The 25783-nt window shown below is 40.1% G+C and overlaps 1 protein-coding gene across 3 annotated transcripts in view; it reads left to right on the top strand.

The window, feature by feature from the left end:
* Nucleotides 1-24548, top strand: part of LOC119720022 (large proline-rich protein BAG6-like) — a 45649-nt gene extending 21101 nt beyond the window's left edge. For 2 of the 3 annotated variants that reach the window (XM_038189520.1, XM_038189519.1), the window contains exons 16-23: nt 14871-14924; nt 15639-15741; nt 16633-16757; nt 17978-18131; nt 18416-18552; nt 18710-18880; nt 19912-20019; nt 21176-24548. In XM_038189520.1, the coding sequence (XP_038045448.1) occupies nt 14871-14924; nt 15639-15741; nt 16633-16757; nt 17978-18131; nt 18416-18552; nt 18710-18880; nt 19912-20019; nt 21176-21439 (1116 nt within the window). In that variant the 3' untranslated portion in view covers nt 21440-24548. The remainder of the gene's footprint in view (nt 1-14870; nt 14925-15638; nt 15742-16632; nt 16758-17977; nt 18132-18415; nt 18553-18709; nt 18881-19911; nt 20020-21175) is intronic. The other variant, XM_038189521.1, reaches the window with a different exon arrangement.
* The last annotated feature ends 1235 nt before the right edge of the window (nt 24549-25783 follow it).

Raw genomic sequence — 25783 nt, 5'->3', positions numbered from 1 at the left:
GCGATCGCATAGCCATGACAGACTGGTTACGGCATTTTCATCATGTCTTCTAAATTGGCCCCTGCGCGGCGCAGCGGGAACCAGTCGTCGCTAGTTGAGCTAGCTATATAGTCACCGTGACATGGAAATGCGAGGTATGATGATCGCGAAGCGAATTTGTAAAAATGACGGAGGTTTCTTTTGAAAAAATAGCGAATGTAAGTAAGAAAACAAATAAATACAAGCATTTTTTGACACAAATGGGTTGTTGAGAGGTATTTTGTGAAGACAGAAAAGACGACAAGCTTTTATTTTTATTTATTCAATAATTTTTTTAAATTTTTTTTTTTGGAATTGCCGATACAATTTTTAGGGTCGCAGCCTAAAAATAGGGTCGGTCGGGTAACCGGAAGCAGAAGTATTATTTTTTTTGGCCTAACAAAGGTACCAGTCCTCTCGCAAAAACATCTCAAAATAAACAATTTTTTTAAGTAATGCAGATGTCCAAATTTAAAATAAAGTTTGTGGTGTCCAGCCAGCCTGCCCCCGCCCCTTTCCTAGTTGCCATCCCAATCCTGCTCTCCAATTGCCGCCAAGGATTATTAGACCACTGCATGCCTGTATAAAAGGTACAGTTCATGATGGCCCTCCCATCTCAAGTAAATTGTGAGTGGGCGGAGCTTATTTGCATAAATATAAATATTCATATCTTGTGAGTGTTCCAATTGCATGTCTGTGAAAGACACTTGTCTAAGTTTCAATTTGAAGGAATGTTGCCTTGTTCATGAAAAGTGCCGGTTGGTGCACAAACTTGCATTCGTTCATCGTCAAGAAGTCGAGACGGCCAATCAAGCATTATTATTGGTAAAAAGTAGAATCACTGTATTTTCCCCACTGTGAGAAACGTGTAGCGAAGTTTTACCTGGGTCAGTTGCTTTCTGTTACCTGGTAGTGTGTGTAAAACATATGGTGTACAGTATAACCGTATTGATTAATTTTTGTGTGGCCTGTGAAGTTAAGACGAGCTGATATGCTTATTTTTCTGCAGCCTGTAGAAATAATGGAAAGGAGAGATGTAGTTCTGGTTAAATCGTCAATGGGACTATGTGGTTAAATTAGAGGTCTAAAATGTTGATTATATTTGCCGGGGAAGAACCCAGACGGACACTTTACCTTGAGAGCAACCTCGTCCCCCCAGTGCTTACTTTATTTCCAACGTTGTTTCCAATAGTAAACCCTGGATAGGAAACTTCCTTCCTGCATCCTGATTCGATACCGCAATTGGCTAGAAATGGATTTATATCGTGTACTTGGTGTTGTTATTCACAACGTGCAGTACGTGTTTTCGCGATCATTCGTCCAGGCCTTCTCGAAAATATTAATTTCCTTTCCAGTTTGTTAATATTAATATGAAATGTGATACTGCATGTTGTCTCGTTAAGATCGTAACAGTTTAATTAAAATAAAATCATGTTTTCGTAACTCGCGCCATGCTCGCGCTGCGACGAATTGATTCTGTTTTTACCCCAGACACCGCATACAAAAACAAACGCAAATGTAATGCACATGCAGGCACCAGACTACTCCTAATTTGCATACGTGTTCAAAAATCTTGCACATGCAAATGATCCAATACCAGGGTGAGAGAGCAGGTAGTGGTGGGCGCGTACTGCTCGACACCCTGGGGACGAGGTTGCCTTGAGAGGTCTTAGAGTAAGGTGTGGTTTGATCATTAACCCTTACTCCCTAGGGGGGTGTTCAAAATTGTATTGAAATTGGAGGATTCAGGACTGTTAAGAATAGAAAAAACTCATTATCATCCCAAAATCCCGAGTGGTGCACCGGGGAGAGAGATGGGACATGGCCTCCAGTTATTCCCCCCCCCCCCCCAAAAAAAAGGTTGGTAATATAAGTTTGACATTCACTTACATTCTGCCAGAAGATTGTTGACAAGATGTTTTAACAAAAATTCTCGGGCTGATACATTTTACCCTTCCTGTTCAAGCGGTCTGTCAAGTAGGCAGAACCATGTTAAGAATTTAAATATTCATAAGTCTTAGTCTCTATGACGTAACATCCATGTTCAACCGGTCGATTGTGAAACAAAGATGTCTTGATTGATTGTATGTGAAGGGTCCTTACGTTCCATTCATAAATTGTACTTCTGCAAGTTCAATACATTTTTGGTTAACTTTTTCCCTTTCCCTGTTAGTATTTAGGCCTACATCTGACATCTACAAGTACAAGTATGATTTTGTAACTGTGGGTGCAATCCCGGGTGTCTCTTAAGAGTGATTACTAATAGCAAACTACCTACCCAACAAATAATGAAAATTGTTTGAAGTCATTTTTAATGATGCCTGCATGGTACATTACAAAGTATGAAGGTAACAGGGACACATAAAATGTCACACTTTGAACCTTAATATTTATGGAATGACTAAGGTTAATACTGATTAAACTAAGCCCCAAGTTGATAAAATTACAAGTAATGACCGGTACCGCTATCAAAATAGGTATCTCTCAAATGACGTCATTTCCTACAGAGCAACCACGTGCATTTTGAGCGTCAACTTGTACAACGTGCATCTATTGCATTGTATTTTGAACACATTTCGAGCAACAAGCATGCATGTTTGGAACATTTTCAACACTAAGCAATGCGCGTTTGATTGCTTAAAATACGCAGTTGCAGTTCTCATACAGAGATGGCCGTCTTTGAGAGAGACCAATATGCTGTACCTGTTTCATTGCAACCACGTAATATGCATACAGGGCAAGTCAAAAAAAGAAGGAAACTCAAATAACGAGTCTCTCACAAGAAGAATCGCTGAATTTACCTACTGTCCCGATTTTACACAAACGTATGGACATCAGGACGTGCAGTTTTAACCGCATTGACTTATTTTTGTGCTGGCTGTGAAGTTAAGATGAGCTATTTGCTGAATGTTCTGCAGCCTTTTGGAAACTAAGGATAAAGGTTTAACAGGTTTAATGCCGTCAAATTGTCCGTGGGACTACACGGTGAAATAAGTGGCGTAAATTGTGCTTCCTACATTTTGACAATTTCTAAAAAGCTCATTTTCCTTCCCAAATCCCGATTGGTGGACGGATCGGGGCTGGGGGGTATGACCGTATCGTCCTCCCATTACCCCCAAAAGTCGGTAATGCAAGTTCAACATTTACCTTACCATTTACCAGAATATTTTTGACAAGATGTGTTAACGAAAATCAACGGGAAGGTACAGTTAATCCTTCCTATTCAAACATTATGTCAAGTGGACAGACAGTCATTTACATAAATTTCAATATTCATAAGTCTTAGTCTCTAACATATCCATGTTCAACCGGTCGATTGTGAATCAAAAAGATGTAACAGGTCCTTCCATTCATGAACTGGAATTGTACATAATCGGGTCATTCTATAAATTTTGTTGTTCATTTTGTTCATGTCCCTTTTATATGTGACATCTGTGTTTTTATAATTTTGATGCACTCCTTTATGTGGTCGTCGTCTAGGAGTTATTAATCTTTGCAAACTCCCAACCCAACAACAAGCAATCAGGACTGGTCCAACAAAGCATTAAATAACATTTAGTAAAAAAAAAGAAGGAAAAGTGACTTTTTAAACAGTCATTTGCTAATGTCCCCTCCCGCTTGCAATACAGGTGTAACTCTGTATTAATCTTTGTCAGTATTTGTTACCGATTTGCATTTTTGAATTGGCTGCGAAGCTAAGATTAGCTACTTAATTAAGTGTCCGCAGCCTTGTGAAAGATTAATTAGTTATATTTTACCCTTCATTTTCAAGTGGTATCTCAAGTGGGTGTATTTCTGAGTTTCACCCCAAACATAGAAATTGTTTTAAATTGTGGCTCTTTTTGTACAAAAATTATTCCCTTCAAATGAGACTGACTGAAAAATGGGCCTGCATTTACTTTTGGGATAACTACTTTCCCAATTCAAATTATTTGCTGGTATATGGCGCCCCCCCCCCCTCCTTTCCAAGTTGGCATTCCAATCCCGCTCAATGATTTAGACTACTGCATATACATGCAACATACGTGTGGCCCGCCCATCTCGAGTAAATCATAATGTGGGCGGAGCTTATTTGCATAGTGTAAATATTCATTCTCTTGTGAGTGTGCCAATCGCGCGTCCTTTTGAGACACTTTTCTAAGTTTGAGGTTGAAGGAATGTTGTCTTGTTAGCCAAAAGTGCGGTTTTGTGTACACACTTGCATTCCTTCGTGATCAAGAAATCGATATCGGCCAGTCAAGCATGATTATTGGTCTGCAGAAGTGTCACTAATTTTGCCCACTGTTAAAAAAAAGTGTAGTGACGTTTTAATTGGTTCTGCCACACAGTTTGTGTTGTATTTAGTGTGTCCGGTTTTAACCGTGTAAATTAATGTTTGAGTGGGCTTCTATAAAGATAATGCTATTTGCTTATTGATATGTGGCCTTATGGAATTAAGGAAAGGTATATAATCGAATGAATGTGGGTCTTTAGCTCTGTTGTTGTCCTTGGGACTACTTTTGTGGAAATTAGTGGGGTAAAATATGTTCCTTTTTTTGGTAGAATTCCGAAGTTCACATTTCTTTGAGAGGACCTGGTACTAAGTGCGGTCCTACAATTTTAAAATCCAATTTTCCTTTCTCAAATCCTGATTGGTGCATGAAGGTCAGGGCAGGGCGAGGCCTTCAGTAATCCCCCCCCCCCCCTAAAATTAAATAAATAATTAATCGGTAGCCGATTCTTTGAACGAAAGCCGTTCTTTGAAATGCTTTAATGTACATGTATGACTGAGTAATAACAATGGTGTAACGTCATTGCTATTTTCTTCTGAACAACCATCGAAAAAGCTGCATAATGACCCATTGGCGATGTGTACTGCACATAAAAACCGCTTAGTTGCCATTTTTCTCCTTTGCGTGCGTTTGGCCCCGTCTCGAGAAAAATTATGATGTGGGCGGAGCTTATTTGCATAAACGTAAATATTCATACACTTTTGAGTTCCCCAAATGCACGTCTGTTGAAGATGCTTTTCCAAGTTATAATTTGAAGGAATGTTGCCTTATTGCTGGAAAGTGCCGTTTTGTGTACAAACTTGTATGCTTTTGTCATCAAGAAGTCGAGAACGGCCAATCGAGCATTATTTTTGGTAAAAAGAAGAATTGTTGATTTTCCACACTGTCAGAAACTTGTTGGGACGTTTTATGTGGGCCTGCCTGCATAGAGTTTCAATCTGTACACAAACATATGGAGTACGGTTTTAACCGTACCGACAAATTTTTGGGTGGGCTGCTGTTTTTTATTTGCGGCCTAATTGGTATTAAAAGCAGGGTGACCGTTTTAGCCGATTGGCAAACTGTGACATTTTTTTTTTTTTTTTTTTTTAACGTGTTTTACAGAAAATTTGACAGAAGTGAATTTTTTTGGGCAGTTTTCTGGCAGAATTCTTTAAAAATGGTTATTTGATGCAAAACATAACAAATTTGAAAAAAAAATGGTACATTTGGTACAGGTTGGCTGGTCTAGGTGCTGAGGTTCACTGGGAACGGGACTTTGCGGACGCACTGCTGCATTTTGCCTGAATATGTTAATGCAATTTCATAACATTTTTATGTGACTATAGATTGTTTATAATGTAATTTGATTCCAAATTAAGTCAATACTACAACATCTACATGTGATTTAAGTGTTTATAGTGTATTTCGAGTAATTCTGGGGAATTTGGTGGATATTTGAAGAATCTGACAGATTTTTGAATTGCATTTAGCAGAACTTGGCCATGACCTCACGGTCACCGTAATTAAGAGAAGGATTAACACATTTTAATGCCATTCAGGTTGCGGGATGTGGCTTAAAATACTTCATCTGCTGTTCGGAGAACTCGGACAAGACACATTCCCTTGAGAGGACCTGGAACTCATTGCGATTTGATCATTACAAAATGCTCATTTTCCTTCCCCAAATCCCGAGTGGTGCACGGAGTTCGGGTTGGGGCGTGGCCTCCATAATCCCTCCCCCCCCCCAAATAAACAATAGAAATTAGTGTGTAATGTAAGTTTGACTTTCACCGTGCATTTTACCAGAAGATTGCTGGCAAGATGTTTTAACAAAAAGTAACCGGAAGCTATATTTTTCCTATTCAAGCGGCGTGTCAAGTGGGAAGAACCACGTTATAAATTTAAATATTCATAAGTCTTAGTCTCGATTATGCAACATCCATGTTCAACCGGTCGATTGCGAAACAAAGATGTTTTGATTAATTTTATGTGAAGGGTCCTTGCGTTCCATTCATAAATTGTACTTCTGCACATTCGGTTATTCAATAAATCAGGTTTTAACTAGTGTTCCTTTCCCTATTACATCTGGCATCTACATGTGCACTCCCGGGTTTCCTCCAAGAGTAAAATAGCAAACTGCCCACCCAACAAATAATGAAAACTGTTTGAATTGAAAACGTTCTTAATGATATCTCCATGGCACAGTACAAATAATGTATAAAGGTAACAGGGACAGGTAAAATGTCACATTTTGGACCGTCACATTATAGGACCCTTAAGGTTACTGATTTAAGTTAATGATTAAAGTCCCCAATACATATGACTTTGAGCTTTGCATGGCGGATGAAATATTTAGAAAAACTGTGGGTAACACCATGTGGAAAGAACCGCATCACCCTCCTGAGGATGGACAGAGCACACTGTCAGAAACGTCGAGTTCTACACTCAACCAGCCGGTTCTTTTCAGAACCACACATCTTCCAAGAGGAGGTTACTTTCCACATGGTGTTCCCCCGCAATTTTTCTACCTTAAGCCGCCAACTGGCGCCAAGTTGATAAAATCACAGGTAATAAACTGTACCGCTATTAAAGTATGCTGTACCTATTTAATTTGGACCACGTAATATGCACGCACAGGGTGAGTAACAAAAAAAGGAAACCCAAATTAAGAGTCACTGAAAAGAGGAATCACTGAATTTCCCCAAAATAACCTAAAGTAAAAGCTTTTTTCCAAGAGTTGCAGATGTCCAAAATGGAAAAAAGGTATTTCTTTCAAAAAAGTGCATGGGGTCTCAATGTACATTTCAATCATGAACAGCGCCTCCTAATGTCATGTAGTGTCAAGCTAGCCCCCCCCCCTTTCCGGCCCGCGTATTTTTTTTTCTGCAGCATACATTGTATTTTAATAACCAATTACATCACTAAGGCCGAATAAAAATTAAAAAAAAACATGTTTCTCGTCTGGGGTTTTTGAAAAAAAGGAGGAAGCGGGGCTTTTTTTTTCTATTTTTAATTTTTTTTTCAAGAGGGCCGCCATTTCAAAATTTCCTGCAGCCGTTGGTGTTCCACTGTTCAAAGACACTTTTAAAATGAAAGACAAGTTGGACAAGAGAACTGAACATATTTACAGTGTCATTTAGAGTTGTATTGGTATTGGTATTATTTTCCGATGAATTTGTGGACTTTTTCGGTGGTTTTTTTTACTGCATTTTTCAAATATAGAAAATAATAAAAAAATCCAGGCGGCCTCCAAAAAGGAAGCGGGTGGGGACGAGAAACATGTGTTTTTTTTACTTCGCCTAACCCTAACGTGAATATTTTCGTCTGGATGGAAGACACTTAGGTTTTCGTAGTGCTTTCCCTCAATTAAACTTATCCCAACCAACATAAAAAACATACACATATTTGATGAAAATAGACACGGGTACTGGGTTCGAATCACATCTTGCGATCCACATAGTTCATTCCACTATCCACCAGGCCACTGTCGACGGTAGCTCGACGAAAGCCGTCTTTTAAAATGCGTTAATAATGTACATGCATGACTGAGTAATAGCGATGATGTGACGTCATTGCTATTTTCTTGTGAATAAACATCGAAGAGCTGAATAATCATGACCATTGGCGATGCGTGCTGCAAACAAAAACATCGCTTCCGGCCCAGTTGCCATTTACTCCACATGCCATTACCAGTAATAACGCACGCTTTGGCCCATTCTCGTGAATGTGGGCGGAGCTTATTTGCATAAACGTAAATATTCGTGTCTTGTGAGTGCCCAAATTGCACGTCTGTTGAAGACACTTTTCCAAGTGTTAATTTGAAGGAATGTTGCCATATTGCTGAGAAGTGCCGTTTTGTGTAAAAACTTAAATTCTTTCAACATCAAGTAGTCGAGAAGTCCAATCGAGCGTTATTATTAATAAAAAGAAGAATCCCCGATTTTCCCCACTGTCAGAAACGTGTAGGGACGTTGTATTTGGTCCTGCCGCTGTTCATTATTATTGATTTTAAAGACGGTGTACGGTTTTCACCGTCCGACTAATTTTTGTGTGGGCTGCTAATTCAAGATAAGCTATTGGCTTACTTTTTTGCGGCCATATTGAGAGAAGGATTAACACATCTAACGCCATTTAAGTAAAGTTGACCGTGGAACTACTTTGCGGGATTTGGCTTAATAAAATATGCTTCATCTGCTGTTAACAACGCACTTTCCCAAGCTAAAATTTGAAGGAATGTTGCGTTGTTCATGAAAAGTGCCGTTTTGGTGTACAAATTTGCAATCCTTCATCATCAAGAAGTCGAGAACGTCCAATCGAGCGTTACTATTTGGAGGCCACACAAGTTTTTAACATTCAATTTCATTGTACGGGTTGGCTAGTCTAGACCACGGCGGAGATAGATAGGGGCTCTGCGGAGAACGGGTGATACTCGGACTATGGCCTCAGCGCAAGCAAATTATTAAGTGGGCGGGGTAATTTGCATAAGCATAAATATTCATGTTACCTCGTTGGCAAAATGCATGTCCAGTGGTGCACTTTTCTTGGTGTTCTTCCGAAGAGGTTGTATCTTGTTCATAAAAAGATCATGATTTGTGTACAAAATTGTATTCCAATTTCAGCAAGCAATCGGGAATGGTCAAACAATGCACTCTTATTGGTAAAAGAGACGGATCAGTGATTTTCCCTACAGTGAAAAACTCGTACAGTCGTGTTGTTTTGTCCTCTCTTATCGATGTGAAATGTGAGTTGGTAATTTCTGAGTTCGGTATTTATTACCGAGTTGGCATTTTTTGGGTGAGCTGCGAAGCTGGTGAGCTACTTGCTTATCGTTTTGCAGCTTTGCGAAAGATTAATGAAAGGGATCTAATGTTGAAATGGATAGCGTGGATTTGAGTTGGATTCTGTTGGGAAATTGTGTCCATTTCGGAGTGCGGCACTCGGGGGGGGGGGGGGTATGCATAGTCTGCAAGCGTCTATTCTATAGACTAGGGCACGCAATGCAATGTTCACGCTCTGGTGGTTGCCAAAATGCATACGCAATGTATCAACCATAGGACACTTGTATCGGTCTTATTCAGCCGCAGGGGGGGGGGGGGCGGGTTGTTTATAAGAAGTGCTTTTTTTATATTGCGTTATTTGGTCACCTACTGTACCTGCCAGGAAGGGCCCATCAATACCTCATAGTTGCTGAAAAGAAGGATCACCGATTTTCCCTAATCACAAACTGGCAGCACTAGCGACGTACTGCGAAACAATGTGGAATTGTTATCAAGTAGTATGCGTTTGAGCGCTACCGCGTTAGACACTTAGTTTTATGTGGGCTGCCAACTTATGATAAGCTATTTGCCCATCGTTATGCAGCCTTGGAAAAAGTATATAATATGTTCCATTTTGTTCTTGGAGTGTTTGCATGCTGTCTACGGGTTGAAAGGGACTCGACAGAACGGAAGGGGTTAGAGCTTGAAGTTAAAGCTCACGCGACCTTTAAACTTCTGGAACCCTCGCGCGGCCCCGCCTTTGGGCATTATTTGGGTTGCCCTTCAGTTTCAGCTATAATTTTTTGGCTGAATGATTTCTAATTACCACCCGCTTCAATGATGTTGACAATTTATCTTGGTATTCTTCAAGTCAAATGGAGGAAACCAATGACTTGGAGATGGGTACCATTGAATTTCACTGACGTCCTTTCACATCTGGCATTGTTCTTCATAATGGGTCTCCTTGCTCTGTATGTTTTGTATTCATTTGCATGAGTTGCGAAACTTTACCGACCTACAGCCGATGGTTTCTAGGTTTAGCGGGGTAGGCTTGAGCAGTTAACCATGGGTGCCATTCTACAAACGGTCAATTTTAGATTTTTTTCTTAAATTCTCATGATTCCTCGCGCAACTTGAAAACCTTAAAAGACATTTCAGTCATGTATTTCATTTTCAGTTTTCACTTAAAGTTAAAGACCACATATATTGCAGAAATTCACATTTGATATGTATCCCGATTTATTTAAAATAGGGGAGTGCATCCATAAATTGCACTGGTCACAGTATTGTGCGTGTTTACCTCCGAACTCCAGCAAATCGTGAAGTGGGCGGGGCTAATTTGCATAGTGTAAATATTCATGCCGTTGGTTTTCCCAAATGCCATGCCTGTGAGACATGTTTCCCCGTGTTATTCCGAAGCGGTGGTACATTGTTCATAATAAGATCATGATTTTGTGTACAGACTTACATTCTGTGTTCGACTAGCAATCGCAAATGGTCCAACAGAGCATTATCATTGGCAAAATGAATTGAGAATTAATTTTTCACAGTCAAAATTGTGTAGGACCTTTTGACACTCTCCTCTCGCTCCAACGTAAGCAGTCACTTGTACGAGTCGTATCTCGGTACCTTTACCGAGTTGACTAATTTTTGAAAGGCTGCTCCTCAGATCAGCTATTTGTTGATCGTTTTGCCGCCTTTATGAAGAACTAAAATGAAATGTTTCGTGCTGATAATAGTTCGTAAGGAATAGCGATGAATTTTGTTGCGAAAATGGAGTTCGTTCAGAGGACGGAATTAGTCTGTTAGTCCGGTCGATCAAGGGGAACACAGTTTTTGGAGAGGGCCGGGACGAGTTTGAATAGTCTTAGGAATATCCGAATATTCCGCTTGCAACATATCAAGGATTCGACGATTGATTATCGGGCCTTCCGTACCCCATTGTTGTTGTTTTACAAACAAAATGATCATGGGTCTCCTAGCTCTTTGTGTTTGTTTTTATGTCGTCTACTTGCATGAGAACGAGAATGTACAATGTTGCGAAAGTTTACCGACCTACATACAGCCGATGGTTTCTAGGTTTAGTGTTTAGCGGGGTAGGCTTGAGCAGTTAATAATGGGTGCCATTCTACAAACGGTCAATTTTAGAATTTTTTCTCTTAAATTCTCATGATTCCTCGCGCAACTAAAACCTTAAAAGACATTTCAGTCATGTGTATTTTTTTTTCAGGGTTTTTTTTCACCGAAAGACCACACATATTGCAGAAATTGCCATTTGATATGTATCCGATTTATATAAAATAGGGGCGTGCATCCATAAATTGCACTGGCCACACTCCGAACGCCAGCAAATCATGAAGTGGGCGGGGCTAATTTGCACAGTGTAAATATTCATGCAGTTGGTTTTCCCAAATGCATGCCTGTGAGACATGTTTCTCCGTGTTATTCCGAAGCAGTGGTACATTGTTCATAATAAGATCATGATTTTGTGTACAGACTTGCATTCTGTCTTCAACAAGCAATCGCAAATGGTCAAAACAGAGCATTATCATTGGAAAAAGAAGTGATACGTGATTATCAACACAGTCAAAATTGTGTAGGACCGTTTGACACTCTCCTCTTGCTCCCGTAGAAGTGGTTATACGAGTTGTCTCACGGTACTTTTACCGAGTTGACTTATTTTTGAAAGGGCTGCTTGTTAGATGAGCAATTTGTTGATCGTTTTGCAGCCTCAATAATGAACAACAGAAATGAAAGGACTATTGCTGAAATTGTTCGTAAGGAATCGGGAGGAATTTAGTTGCGAAAATGGAGTTCGTTCATTTCAGAGGGCGGTATTACTATTAGTCCGATCTGGGGGGATGGGGTGTGGCGCACAGCTTTTGGAGAGGGCCGGTGCGAGTTTTAAGAGTCTTCGGAATCTCCGCGTGCAAAGAATAATAAGTCTATGATATCCGTGGGGATTCGGCGATTGATCACGATCGGGTCTTGGGTACCCCATTGTTGTTTTACAAACAAAATGGCAGCCGAATTTCTGCTGGAAACGACATCACAATGTCTGAAGTCGACTCCGATTGGCAGGTGGCAGTGGCGTATTTAGCTTTTGATGTCAGTGAAGGCAACGCACTCGCACATCTGCGCGGAAATGTAAAATCAGTCGTCCTGCAATTAGCAGAAAACGTCTAATCCTTTTTTTTTTATCATATATTTCCAACCACTGCATTTAGGGCATATCCCTAAATGCTAAACCGCGGCACATCGTTCACTTGTAATATTTTCATCATTTTGGAAATAGCTCACGATTATTTCTGAATACTGCTTCAGAAGATCGGAATGTAATGACCAATACAAGCTCGTTTGAAAATAGTCAAGTACGAACGACTGATAGTGATATGTAATAATGTGGGGCCCCATGGGAATACGGACGCAACAGGTTCGTGCATGGGTGTACAATGTACAGTACATGTACATGTACGTGTGTGTACACGCACTTTACACAAACACTGAAGCCTCACTACTGTTTTGCCATGCAGCAGGCGAACCGATCATTGGGCGGAGCTATATTTACAACATTTACATATTAACAATGGTACACGACATGTAGGAAATCCAAGATGGGACCATTTCTCGTCGTGGAGTTGCGATTTTTAAGTCCGTTTTGTCTCAACATTCGGCGGTTTCTAAAAATATTTTCGCCTTAGTGATCAAAATTATGTACAAGTCTAAAATGCTGGTAAAATAATCCTTAAATAAGAAACGAACGCGCAAATCGTCCTTTGAGCGGGCGTGGGAAACTGTAGCAAGCATGTTGGCGTGTTCATTTGTGTGGAGTGTATTGGTTTGGTGGATGGCAAGTCGTCACAGCTATCCTCATTCTGATTGAATAAAGAAGGTCGGTCTTTCTGTCTGACATCGACATTCGGCCTATACAAACATGACAAAGTGATTTAATGCATTGCACGGTATAGTACGGAATCAACCGCGTTTTGTGAGCCCATGAAGTGTAAGTTTGGACTCTACTACGTGTACACCATTGTCGTCGATTTGTAAGATATGAAATTTGCATATAATGGAATATTCATGAATAGGTTTAGTACGCTGTTATAGCGGTTTCAATTCAACTTTATGAAGTTTGCACCATATGATTCGCGTGTAACACTACATCTAGTGTCGTTTTCCTGTCATAAATGTCCATTGTGATCCTCTTAACTGATTAAGAAACCTGTAGGTATTTTCTTTTCTTCCATGACAGTTTGAGTTATTAAGAAGACACAGGAATAAGAATGTGGAACGAAACCGTTCAATAGTGGTTTTCTTACAATTTAAAGTGATTGCTCGATTAGAGCAAATGTTTATCTATTACATTGGTTCTGTAGCGATAAACTTAAATTTTTGGGTGGGCGCTTTGATGGAAACAAAATTGTTTCTTAAAAGGCCCCTTATGGTTAACGGAATGGTAGAAGAGCTAATGAAGCTATGATCTTCAAAGAACTTGCAAATGGATATGGTTGCACAAGTGTGAATATTCATGAGACAGAAACACTTGTTTGAAAATAATTGCTTCTAATTAATACGCTAGGTGTAGGATTGTAGTAATTCCTCAAAAATTACAATTTATTTCAGTTTGGTGGATGCCTTGAGTTGACATTAGTTGTTTCTTCAGTTCAGAGACATGCACAATCGACAATTAGTCCGGTGGCTAAAAGTTGCACCTAATTTTGGACAAGATTGTGACCGACTGGTCCAAAGCACCAAACTTGGCAGATAGATTCTTATAGCCCAAGGGAAGATGTTTAGAAGGGGTGACACCTGAAATTCTGTTGCAAGGGTGCCTAATTTGCATAAATTGTTAATAGCTACATGTAATATATTTATTCCCGTATATGTAGGTACATTTTTATTTTTTTTACTTTTTGAAAAGTATATTTTGTGGATTCTACTTACCGGTACATGTCCTTACTTTGATAACATTTCCAAAGCATATAAGTAACTGAACAATTATGAGGAAATAGTAACGATCCAAAATGGCTTCTATTATGCCCTGTATTTGCGATAGTATCTGCCTCGTCTCCAGATACCATCAATTAGTATTGCCAAACATCACTCGGCATTCATTTGATGAATTTCAAATTCACCGTTACTTATACCTGTATGCGCCTATCAATTGTTTCCCCCATCCCTCCCCTCCGGGGCTGCCCCACCCAAGATGTGGGGATTGTCACCTTTGAAGTGACAAAATCCCCACCCCTCGGGCAAAATTTAAGTGACAATCCCTGGCCATGCCCCGACATACATACGTGGGTCGCACTAGTGATTGCCTTGCATTTAGTACGCCAATGTTAACAATGTAATTTGAGTGACGAAAATCACCACACTGGGGCATGAAAAACTAACCAAATCCCGACATCGGACTTGGGGTAGCGCGGGGGGGGGGGGGGGGGGGGGGGGGACATTTGATAGGCGCGTTACCTTTTAAAATCTTATGCACAATGATGTGAGCAATGATAACATTGTAATATTTAGCCTAAGGCAGAAAAACAAACGGGGATAAAACGAGGTGTTCGTTAAATCGGGCTAACAAGTAGGTGAAGGGTTGTCTAACGTGGGAGACTGAAAAAAGTTCAAGGAAACTCCCAAAGTTATTGTTGAGAAAACGATTTGACGTAGACATAATTACTGTAAACAACAATAATCTCTTTATTAGGGGGATTTAGTTGAACTTTGTTTAAGTCCCCCATGTTACCCTTCGCCTAGTAGCCCAAACAGGACAGACAGGAAAGAGTAATGTTAATGCCTTGATGCATTATAATTTCACATGTTACATGGCATTTGTGTACTTCAGGTGGCTGTTGGAAGGATCATGGATGAAGTGCAGCCCTCAGTAGCAGAATTTATGGTGAGCGATCAGTCTTTAATTTTTCACAGTGGCTATCTTTACGGCAGCCGTAACGCAGTTTTCAACTGCAGCCTTTACGGACCGTCCGGCTCCCTGACGAAATCGTATTCAACAAAAGGATCTTTTGCTGTTGGAACCAGACTATCATTCAACCGAATGGCTCTGGGACTTTTGTTTACCTTTAAAAGAAAAATCCTCATAAGCCACGGATTACGGAGAAGAAAATAAAATCTACCTAAATAAAAAGAAGGATTGTGATTAAAAACATGAAAGTACAGAAAACTATTTTAAGAAATTGAAACAGTGGCACAGCAGAGGCATGATCAAACATCCTGTTTCAAACACCCCTCTTGCTATATTATAGAATTTCCCTGTCGCAAGAAGTGGTAAACAACTCCATATATGGAGATTGGCGTATGCGTACTGCACGGTGTGGTGCAGAACGCAGCTGTGCCGGTGTAGTGTGGATTTAGGATTATGAAATACTGAGCCACTGGCAGTATTGTGTGAGGATTGCGAACGTTCGACCAATAAAGCGGCAAAAGGCACCGGCTTTCATATGAGTCCAAATTTCATGTAACACTTGAAAAGTGTTTAAGACCGGCCAGATGGTCTTCATCATTTAAGACCAGCCACGCGACGGGGTCTCGACCAATAGGAATGGGTAAAGTATATGAATTCCCATTAAATAACTTATTATTATTTTTTCTATAGAGTGGTGCCCAAACAGTACAAAATATTGATGCTGTGGCAACTCACATGAAATTCCTGCACAGCATTCTAGAGCGGTTTGTGCGTCTCTTTGCACCTCCATCAGGTGAGTTTACAGTTGTGTTAATCAGTTGTCGTAAAATGTGTTGATGACAAAACCAAAGGCCACTCTAGAAAGCATCTACAGCAATAAAAACAAAACCTGCAAGTTTACGATTTACACCCCTAGATGAGGTAAAGTTTGTGTCGTATACAAAACTCATATTCAAAATTACAAAGCTGTAACCGTAAACTTGGATCTTTCAGGTCAATGTTATGGTTGTATCTGTATGGTTATTTTTTGTTGATTTAGAACTATCTGCTTTTCACATGTTACTTTACAAACGTAGTCTCAAATCAGGAAGTCTATGGCTGCTAAAGCTTTTTAAGCATAACTGTGGCCAGTTCTGGCGGCTGTAGTTGCTAAAACTGTCCGGCAACATTATAGGCTTGTATCGTGAAAAAAAAATAATAATAATTGCCAATTATGGTAAGGAGCTCCATAGTAAGGCAGTATGGGGAAACTCAAGGAAAAATTGAGCTAGTAAAACTATAGGCTTTGTGCACAAGTACCCATCAACGGCCAGAAAAGGAGAGTTGGGGGTCACCTAGACTGATTCCCCATCCATCCACTGCGTATTTCGAATGATCCTAAGTTACTGAGGTCGGGGATTAGTCTGCGAGACCATCGCAATTTAATTCAAACGTATTCAAACGTAATTTACTCAGGTGGGACTCGAACCCACGACCTCTTGCTCACTAGTGCAGACATCTTACCAATCGACCACCATGCTTTCTTCGGTTGACTGACTATTTCAAATCTGATATAGCAGCTACCCGTTGCTACACATGGGAAAGGCAAAAGCCCAGTGTTTGAAATGTACTTTTTCTCAATGCAAATAGATGTTTTTAACACAAAAATTTTCATTCAATATTTCCGGGTTTTTAATTTCATCAGAGCCAAGAGCATTTGGGGAACAGATGAGGTCTCTAGGACAGAACGCTCTGCATCAATGGGTGGCACTGATGCTATACATCTTTGGCGACCGGCCCAGCGTGGATCGTTTCCTGTCCGAACGCTTGGTAAGAAAGTGCCTACCCTAGCTCACAAGGATGCAGTGAAAAGAAAAGTACATTCTTGTAGTACATTTCCATGAGTACGAGTATGAGTATTTTGCCACAAGTATGAGTACTGGTATACAAATATTGAGTGGCTCAGAGTGAAATGGGAGGAATATTATCGCAAGATAAAATCTGGACTTTTCCATTTCACGAGGTGAAGCCGAGTGAACTGGAGAAATCCAGATTTTACTGAGCGATAGTATTCCTCCCATTTCACAATTTAAAGCCACTCAATATTTGTTTTATATAACTGACATATAGATCCTAATCATTTTATATATTTGGACTTTTATTTCACTACAAAATTGATGGGAAATGTATTTCTCTCTTCCAAATCAACCCTTCACGAAAATGTTTGAACCCCATTCTGTAGCGCTGGCTCTTTGGAACAATACGCGCTACGCACAACGCTGAACGTACACACCAGCATGCCTTTGCACGCAAATACCGCGTCTTGGAACAAGAATGATCCTAACTGTTCAATAGTATTTCCCATTCCCCATGGGCGGATAGTACTTTTTGAGAGCCGTTGTGAATGGGAGTAATTAACGAATGTCACGTGATGTGAGTTCCACCAATCATATGACAAGGATATGTACGTCGATTATATAATACAAGTAGTGCAACAGTGATAAATTGTATTTATGAACAAGTGTAGAACTCACTGCACTCTGCCCACTATAGACCCTTTGAGGTGTATTTTGTTATAATGATAACTCCCACTCTGCAACCTCTCCCCTGGCTTCTAGTTAAATTTAGAGTAAGACATAAGGGTTTGCATGGTGGACATGATCAATGAATGGGAGGTTTGCAGGAACACCATGTGAATGATATCTCTTTGTGAGTTATGTGGTTCTGAGAAGACCCAGTTGTTTAAACTCGACGTTTCAAACAGTATGCTCTGACTGGCTAGACTCAAATCCACAATCTGCAGATTTAACTATAGACCATTATCATGTTGTGGCCATCGTGATTTTTGCCCATTCAAATCAACGTAACCAAAGCAAGGCTGGAAGGAAAAATAGTCTGATTCCTTGTCGAACAAACAAAATTATCATTCAGTACTGTCAGTGGATACAGGGAACATGAGTAAAATGGTGACAGCATGGTAAAGGTGTATAGGATCTTGAATTAGATGCTCCAGACCACAATATTGTTATATGGATTGTATAATCACTCAGCGTACCTGGTTCAGTGGTCCTGATGACTCCGGTCCGGGCAGTCTCGTGGCGTCCATGTCCTTGCAGAACTTTGACCTGGCCCACCGCATGCTGACCATTACCCCGGACCAGGTGGCACACTTCATTGTGAAGAAACAGCCAGCATCGGATACAGGTTAGTCCCAAATATAACATCAAGTCTGTCTTGAGCCAACATAAGGATTTCATTTATCTCCACTTTAATTTGCATGAAGCATTAAAAATGTTTCTTCTTCCCGACCCTTGTATGGGATAACAGTTTTTTTTCCCCAGGCTAATTCCTTCCTAACTTAAGTTTATCGGTTTATGCTTAAGGGTTGGGAGAGGCAAGTGGGCATAAAGTGGCTTGCTCAAGAACACAACATAATTATGGCCAGGAGCTAGATTCAATAAGTGTCTTTGTTTTTGTGTTATCATCAGATCGTAGTGCCAGCGAGACCTCCTCAACGCCAGCTGCCACTGGCTCTTCCATGGAAACAGAGCAGCAGCCTGACCAATTAGAAGACAGCTTAGATAATGATCAGGTGATCATTGAGGCACAGATACTTGTTGAAGAGGTTTGTTAAACAGCTTGTTCAGTAAATTCACTTTGCTTGCTTTAAATGCTCATTTTATTCTTTTTCCACAAGACCTATTAACATACGAAGCATCAACCAATCAGAATTGCTAAAATCATTCACGAATAAAACGTTAACTGTGTCCTTTTCTATTCAGCCAATGGATGCTCTTGTGGCCCCTGAACTAGCACAAGTTCAGCCAGTTGCTGTAGAGGGGGCCACCCCAACAAGTACTGAAGCAGCTGCAACACCAGTTCCCATAGCAACACCATCAGAAGAAGGTGCTGTTGCCATGGAAACTGCTGGCTGGGAGGCTGCAGTCCCTGCTGTAAGTTTAAGTTGAACAATTCGATGCAGCAGTTCAGCAGCATCAAAAGGAGGGCCAAAAAATCGACTTGAAGTCATCCTTTTCAATCATTTTGCTGGGTAGTTGTGTATTAGCCTATTGTGGTACAATCGCGTCAACACAGCTTTGAAATATTGTCCAATTACATGATATACAAATGGACGCGGAACACGCAAAATCTGAGACAAAGACAAATTAACATGCAAAATTCCATAGGGTTGTCTAAGGGGCGTGGCTAACTCGAAAACGGCGATAGGTCAAACTGCCTGAGTACTGTATGGTTTTATGGGATTCAACAAGGAATAATTACAATGTAATACAATGTTGTACATGTGCTAATTGGTTAAAGTAAGGAGTAAGTACAATATGAAAAGCCAAAAAAACCCAACAATTTTGTGCGTGCTTCCAATTTCACATTCCTTATCACGCAACATCAGTTCTCTTTACAACTTTAAGGGTAGATTGAAAACTGATCTGTTCTCTCCACATTATCTGTAACTTTGTCTCCTGGAGTTGTCCTTAGCCGCATGTTGTAACTTGCAAACATGCGCGCTACTGATCAATCAAGTTGTTATTAATTCCTCTTCCAAATTTCTCCCTTTCCCTTTTACTATACAAACTTTAATACACTATTTTCCAATTACTTGCATTTTTATCGTTTTATAGTACATGTAGCATTATTTAATCACTATTATGAATGTGAAAAAGGTGCAAGCAACAAATTGTACAGCACAATTCATACGCTTCATTCAGTCCGTCAATTTTTCCTTAACTTGTATATTAACCGTTGTGACATTGAAATACATGTATTCTAAGAAATGTATTCATCCAAACTTGACTCAAATCTTTTTGTGACATTGATACATTCCAAGAAATGAATTCTCCTCAACTTGCATCCAGTCTTGTGCGTGATTCACAAATTCCAAGTAATTTATAGCACCTGCAATACATTCTGTGTTTCTCTATAATTAAACATCTAATACCTACGTTATGTGATTCCCTGTGTTATTTAGGAATGGGTACCGGTTATCAACCAAGATATTGGCCGGCAGCGCAGACAAGCTCCGCAGGGGGGCCTCAGTGATGCATATCTTGCCGGCATGCCGCCAAAGAGAATGAAGGTACCTCATGCCATAAATAATTTGTCACTTTCTTGCCCATCTTAATACTGGTGCTTGTTTCTCATTAAAAAATATATTGAGAATGCTAACATTTATACTGCATGTAACGTGACCAATTCAAAAAGCTGTTACTAGAGTCATTAACCCTAACTCTCTAGCATGATTTACTAGGAACCATACACTATAGAGAACTATAGAGAACTATAGACTATACAGCATTTTTAGAAATAGAGCAAGGTACCAGATAATGTTTTTGACACAGTTGATTGGTGTAGCACAATAATGTGTGTTGGACTGTTTGTTTCATGTGCCAGTCTATTTTCTTGTGTTGCATGTTTTTGCTATCTCTAAGTTTTGTGACTCTCATACACAGTATTGAGAGTTCCGAATTTTTGGACTAGGTCAGCTGGCAGATTTGAATCCAAAATAGCAACAGATACAAACTTCTTTTTTTTTTGGGGGGGGGGGGGCTTTGTGTGAAGCGTGATATGGATGCATGAACGGTAGATGGTGCTTTGTGGTCACTTTCGAAAGCCCCTGTGGGAGGGACACACCTCGTTCCTCTACTGGTACGATTGCATTTGCCCCATACTCACTCAGCCGCAAAGACATCAGTGGCCCGCACGTTGACCTCGTATGCCCATGTCAAACAGCTTGGTTCCAAATGCTCTCTACCTTGCTTGGTCGACCCAGTTGATCACTTTAAGATCGTCTTGTGCATCCTCTGGGCCTTGTCCAGCCGAAAGCTGGGGGTTGACCCTTCCAGGAATCGATAGCGATGTTGAGTACCTTCTTGGTTGGGCTGTTGTCGTCCAGGCGTACACCGTGGCTGAAGAGGGCACAATACCTGTGAGGGATTAGGGAGGCCATCGTGGGCAGTTGTGTTCTGCAGGTGACGCATAGTACGCACAAGTGATTTTAACCTGAATCTGCACAAACCTGTGGCGTCTTCACATGAGTGTCAGGCGTCATCAGTAATGCGTTCTCATGTCCCTCCCAGTTGTCTTTCCAAAATCTCCTTTTGTAACCGTGGAGGGGGTACTTGTGCACGGAGCCCATAATCAGTACTGACTACATGCAATCTAGCCAGAACTTCTTGACAGTCCCCAAAATGTCATTGTCTAAAATAATGTCGTTCCTGTGTGCCCGGTTTTAGCTGACCCAAGATCGCAAGGCACCCATCAACAACGGCGTAGAGACCTTCATTCCGAACACCCTGCGCCGAGCCGTGCAGGCCGTGGGAGCCCAGCCCCTGACCAGCGTCCAAGCCCTGGTACAGGACGCCGAGGCTAGCTCCTCCCTCCACGAAGCCTGCGAGGAGCAGATCAGGAGCGCCCTGCAGGAACGGTTACGCCGGGATCCTGACTACGATCCGCAGCGGTTCCCACACACAGACAAGTATATCCACAAGAAGAAGTAATTTTAAAGTGCTCCAGTTGGAGAGGGGATTTTCTCTTTTAATCTTTGATTTGTTGTACGACTATAACATGACAGTTACTGTGATAACAAAGTGGTGGAAAAATACTATGTATCTACATTGTATGTTTTAAGAAAGCAACATTTCCACAGTGTCCTAAAAAAAACCAGCAACATATGTTAGAGCTCTGCATTTTCAAATAATCGCTTATTCCAACTTTGATTTGATTGAATATTCAATAAATTTGATTTCAACATGCACTGATCAAGTAAAACATGCGCTGGTCTAAAATTGCCACTAGTAGGGATTTGCGTGCGCATGCCGTTTTCGAAAAATTGATAAAGAGCTTATTAAAACACAGTAAAACCTGCCACTCAGGCCACCTCAATAAAGAGACCACCTGCTCAGTCTGGCCACCTTTGGTTGGACTCGACAACAATTGTACATGTATTACACAACTTTTCCACTGTGGCCACCTGGATCATAGTAGCCACATGCCACTGGTCCCTTTGGTGGCCACTGTAGCCAGGTTAGACTGTAATATAGTGAACAGGTAGCAGTGGCTGATATTTGAATGACTTTTAAGAAGAAATTAGAGCTAATATTCCTCATTGAAGCTCTCAAACTATGTGTGATAATGGCTTTCAACAAAAGTGTTGCATTTGACAAACAGTAAAAACACGTCACATAATTTAAAATGTTTTTCATCATCTCCTCGCTCACATTTCAAATATTTGAATTGAACAAAATGCTATTTGGATATTCGGTTGATGATCGAATATTCTATAAAATGATATTCGGCGCAGCCCTAACGTATGAGGGAAATTGCTGATGGGCACCGCACATCTGGTGGTTGGGGAATTTCCATTGGAGGTTGTTAAATTTATGTAAGAAATGGGCAGCGTGGGAAGTGATTGGCTAGGGGTAGTATCTGAATTTCCGTCGGTGTTATGACTTTTTATGGGAATTTGCCAACTCTCTATGGCAAATCGCTGAATTTTAATGGGTTAGCACTGGCATATTATTGAAAACTATTAATCACAATGACAGAATAGCTGACTGACCACAGCAAACCTTAGACCTACAATACATGTACTTTGTTAAATAACCAATAGAAACCAATTGACTTGGTATGGTAGTCAAGGGTTTACACGGAATGAAAGGAAGCATGTTTTTTTTTCAGTGGGGCAACGTGCTATGTAGTCGGATTACAGCATATCTACACTATGGTATAGCAATTTCTGTTGGCACAAATTCAGTTTTTGTGTTCTGATGTATAAGCTAGTTCACCAAGCCTAACAAAGATGGCAGGTTGGTCAGAGTTCTTGGGCTTTTGATTATAGGTAGGGATCTGAATACTTTACGCTTTCTCCATTTCTCAGAATGCAAACAGTGTTCAATGACTGAATGGATGTGCTCCAAAAAAAACTTAGTGTGCATTGCTCTTCAATTGTGTTTATATAAGAAAAACACAAACATCACAGAATATTAATCCTATCACCCTTTGATTTTTTTTGCAAGGAAACCTGAATCCTTCAGAAATCGACCACTGCTAAGAAACACAATAGCACATTGTACTTAATCGTTCTACTTGCATACAATCCCCACGTAAAGGTACTTTGCCTGGGCTGTTGACTTTCACAGTGTATCACAATTATATAAATCTAGTGGATTTCAAAGGATATAATTATTCGATTAAAAAGGGTTAACAACGTTTTCATTTTGAAACGGACGGTAAGTTTAATTGTTAAAAAGTTTTGATTTTTTTTCAATTTGTATTATGCAATCATCATCCATCATTTCCTTGTTCACCGTACATGTACATGCATGGATTATTCCTTTCAAAGCATCTCTTTTTGTTCAAGATCATTTTTTCTTTAATTTCTGTTTGTTGTTTATCACATTTTCATAGAAAGCATTGCTTAAACACTTGCATGAATGTTTCATTTAGCCATCCAATTCAATGAATACGCAGAACTACCTATCAAAGACTTCTTCTGTCTTGCAGTGCTTTTAATTAGCATTTGTTTTGTCTTGTTTTATTATTCTTAAGGATTTTAAGGTACAATTCCCAATTTACAAGCTCTTTAAATTTTCCCCTTAAATAAACAAATCAAGGTTAAATGTATCCACACTACAAACATCAAATTCTGAATCAGACCATGCTATGTTTTGGTTAAACATACGCTGCATTTAAATACATTGATTTTTTTTTTTGGCTTGCTTATGCTTTTTAAGAATGGAAGTTTTGCAGTAACACCATGTGAAAAAAAATCTCTTTTGAGTTGTGTGGTTCTGAGAAGAACCAGTTGTTTAAACTCGACGTTTCAAACAGTGTGTTCCTGATGACAACAGGGCCCAATTTCACGGCGCTGCTAAGCAAAACAAAATGCTTAGCACAAACAAGCCTGGCGTATAAAAGCATTTACCAGCCAAAACTCCACGTGATTTTCATGCTAAAGCAAACAACAGCTGAATACTTATCAAGAGCAATATACATCACATGGAGTTTTGGCTGGTAACCTGCTTTTATAAGCCAGACTGTTTTGTGCCAAGCAAATGTTGGTGCCTAGCATTGCCGTGAAATTGGCCCCTGAGCATACTGTCGAAACTTCGAGTTTAAACAACTGGTTCTTCTCGGAACCACACAATTCAAAAGAGATATATATTTTCACATGGTGTTACCGTAAACCTTCCATTCTTTGTTCATGTCCACCATGCCAACCTTTAAAGTCTCATTTAATGCATTTTAATATATAACATACCAATTTCATAGATCTGCTCAGCGAAAATAAAAATGCTTAGCAGAAACAGGATACCAGCGAAAATGTTACGTGAAGTGTATTGCTATCGTCGGGTACCAGGCCGTTTTGGGCTTAGAACGTAACTTCGCTGAGCAGTGTTTCTGCCAAATAGCATTTTTCCAAGCAGGTCTGTGAAATAATTAAAGCATTCATTTTAACGCTGTTATTCAAACTGGATGCCTAGAAAACTATTGTTACTGAACGTTTGTGTATCATTCTTCATTCTCTTTGTTTTAAGAATTAATTGATAGTCATTTGTCTGAAGTCAGAACATTTGTTGAAATAAATCTTTACGTGCACGTCTGGAATTCTTTTTGTGTTATTTGGCGTTTTGCATCATGTTTTTAAATTTTTAAAAGTTGAAATTTATGAGACCCATTACCGAAGATTCCTCTCCCCACCCTACCTTTGGAAGATCACCCATCCATCCCACACAGGTTTGTTCATGGTGTTTATTGAGGACTTCCCAAATCCCTTGAAGGCCTTATGTTTCTACCCTTTTTCGTTTGTAATCATTGCCATTGGATTTTCAATTCCAGGACCTATATTGTCCATGTAATTTCATTGTTCTGCCTCTCAAAGTTCGCCTTTAATACGCACTTCCGGTCGCTCACACACCCAACCCCAAACCTATAGACCATTATCATGTTGCGGCCATCTTGATTTTTCCCATTCAATTAAACTTAACCAAAGCGAGGCTGGAAGGAAAAAAATAGTCTGGTTCCTTTTTGCACAAAAACCTTAATCACTCAGTACTATTACATGTATTGGATGCAGTTGGAGTGTCATGGCCTAGCGGTTAAGAACACCGGACTCATGCTTTGGTGTTTCAGAGGCAACCGAGGCGTGGGTTCGAGCCCGCTGGGTGGACACTTGTGCCCTTGAGCAAGGCACTTAACCATTGTTGCTTCGTCCTTCGGATGGGACGTAAAGCCGTAGGTCCCGTGTGTTGTGTAATCCAACTTGCACGTAAAAGAACCCAGTGACACTTATCGCCGAGAGAAGGGGTTTGCCCCGGTGTTTCTGGCCTCCTGTATAAACTCCCACGTGGAGTATTTAGGAGAAGAACCAACCAAGAACCAAGAACCAGGGAACATGACTGACATGGTGGCAGCATGATACAGGTCTATACCGCCCAATCCCTACCCAATGTTGAATGTAATGGACACCATTTGCAAACATTAGAAAAAGAGAGACTGTCAAAATATCACGAAATATCTTTCTTGATTGTAAGTAAATACATGTACACTAGTAGGATCATGCATCATGTTAAATCATGGCGCGTAGTCCATTGTATGCTGTCATTTTCGAGAAATGAGGAATTACATGTATCATTCTATGCTTTGCGTCGACTAAAAGTAAAGATGCATGTTCACAGTTTTCAAAAACGTATAATATCTACCGAGCTGACATTTCAACAGGGTTAATGGTGTTTTTTTTTCAATAACCTATTTCAGATTTATTGTATTGTTGAACCTTTAACCGTAACCTTAACAGTCCTTAAACCTTCAACTTTAATATTATTGTTCACACACCTTAGGGG

The sequence above is a fragment of the Patiria miniata genome, unplaced genomic scaffold (assembly GCF_015706575.1).
Source record: "Patiria miniata isolate m_02_andy unplaced genomic scaffold, ASM1570657v1 HiC_scaffold_9, whole genome shotgun sequence".
NCBI classification, from domain to species: domain Eukaryota; kingdom Metazoa; phylum Echinodermata; class Asteroidea; order Valvatida; family Asterinidae; genus Patiria; species Patiria miniata.
This window is presented reverse-complemented; position numbering and strand designations above follow the sequence as displayed.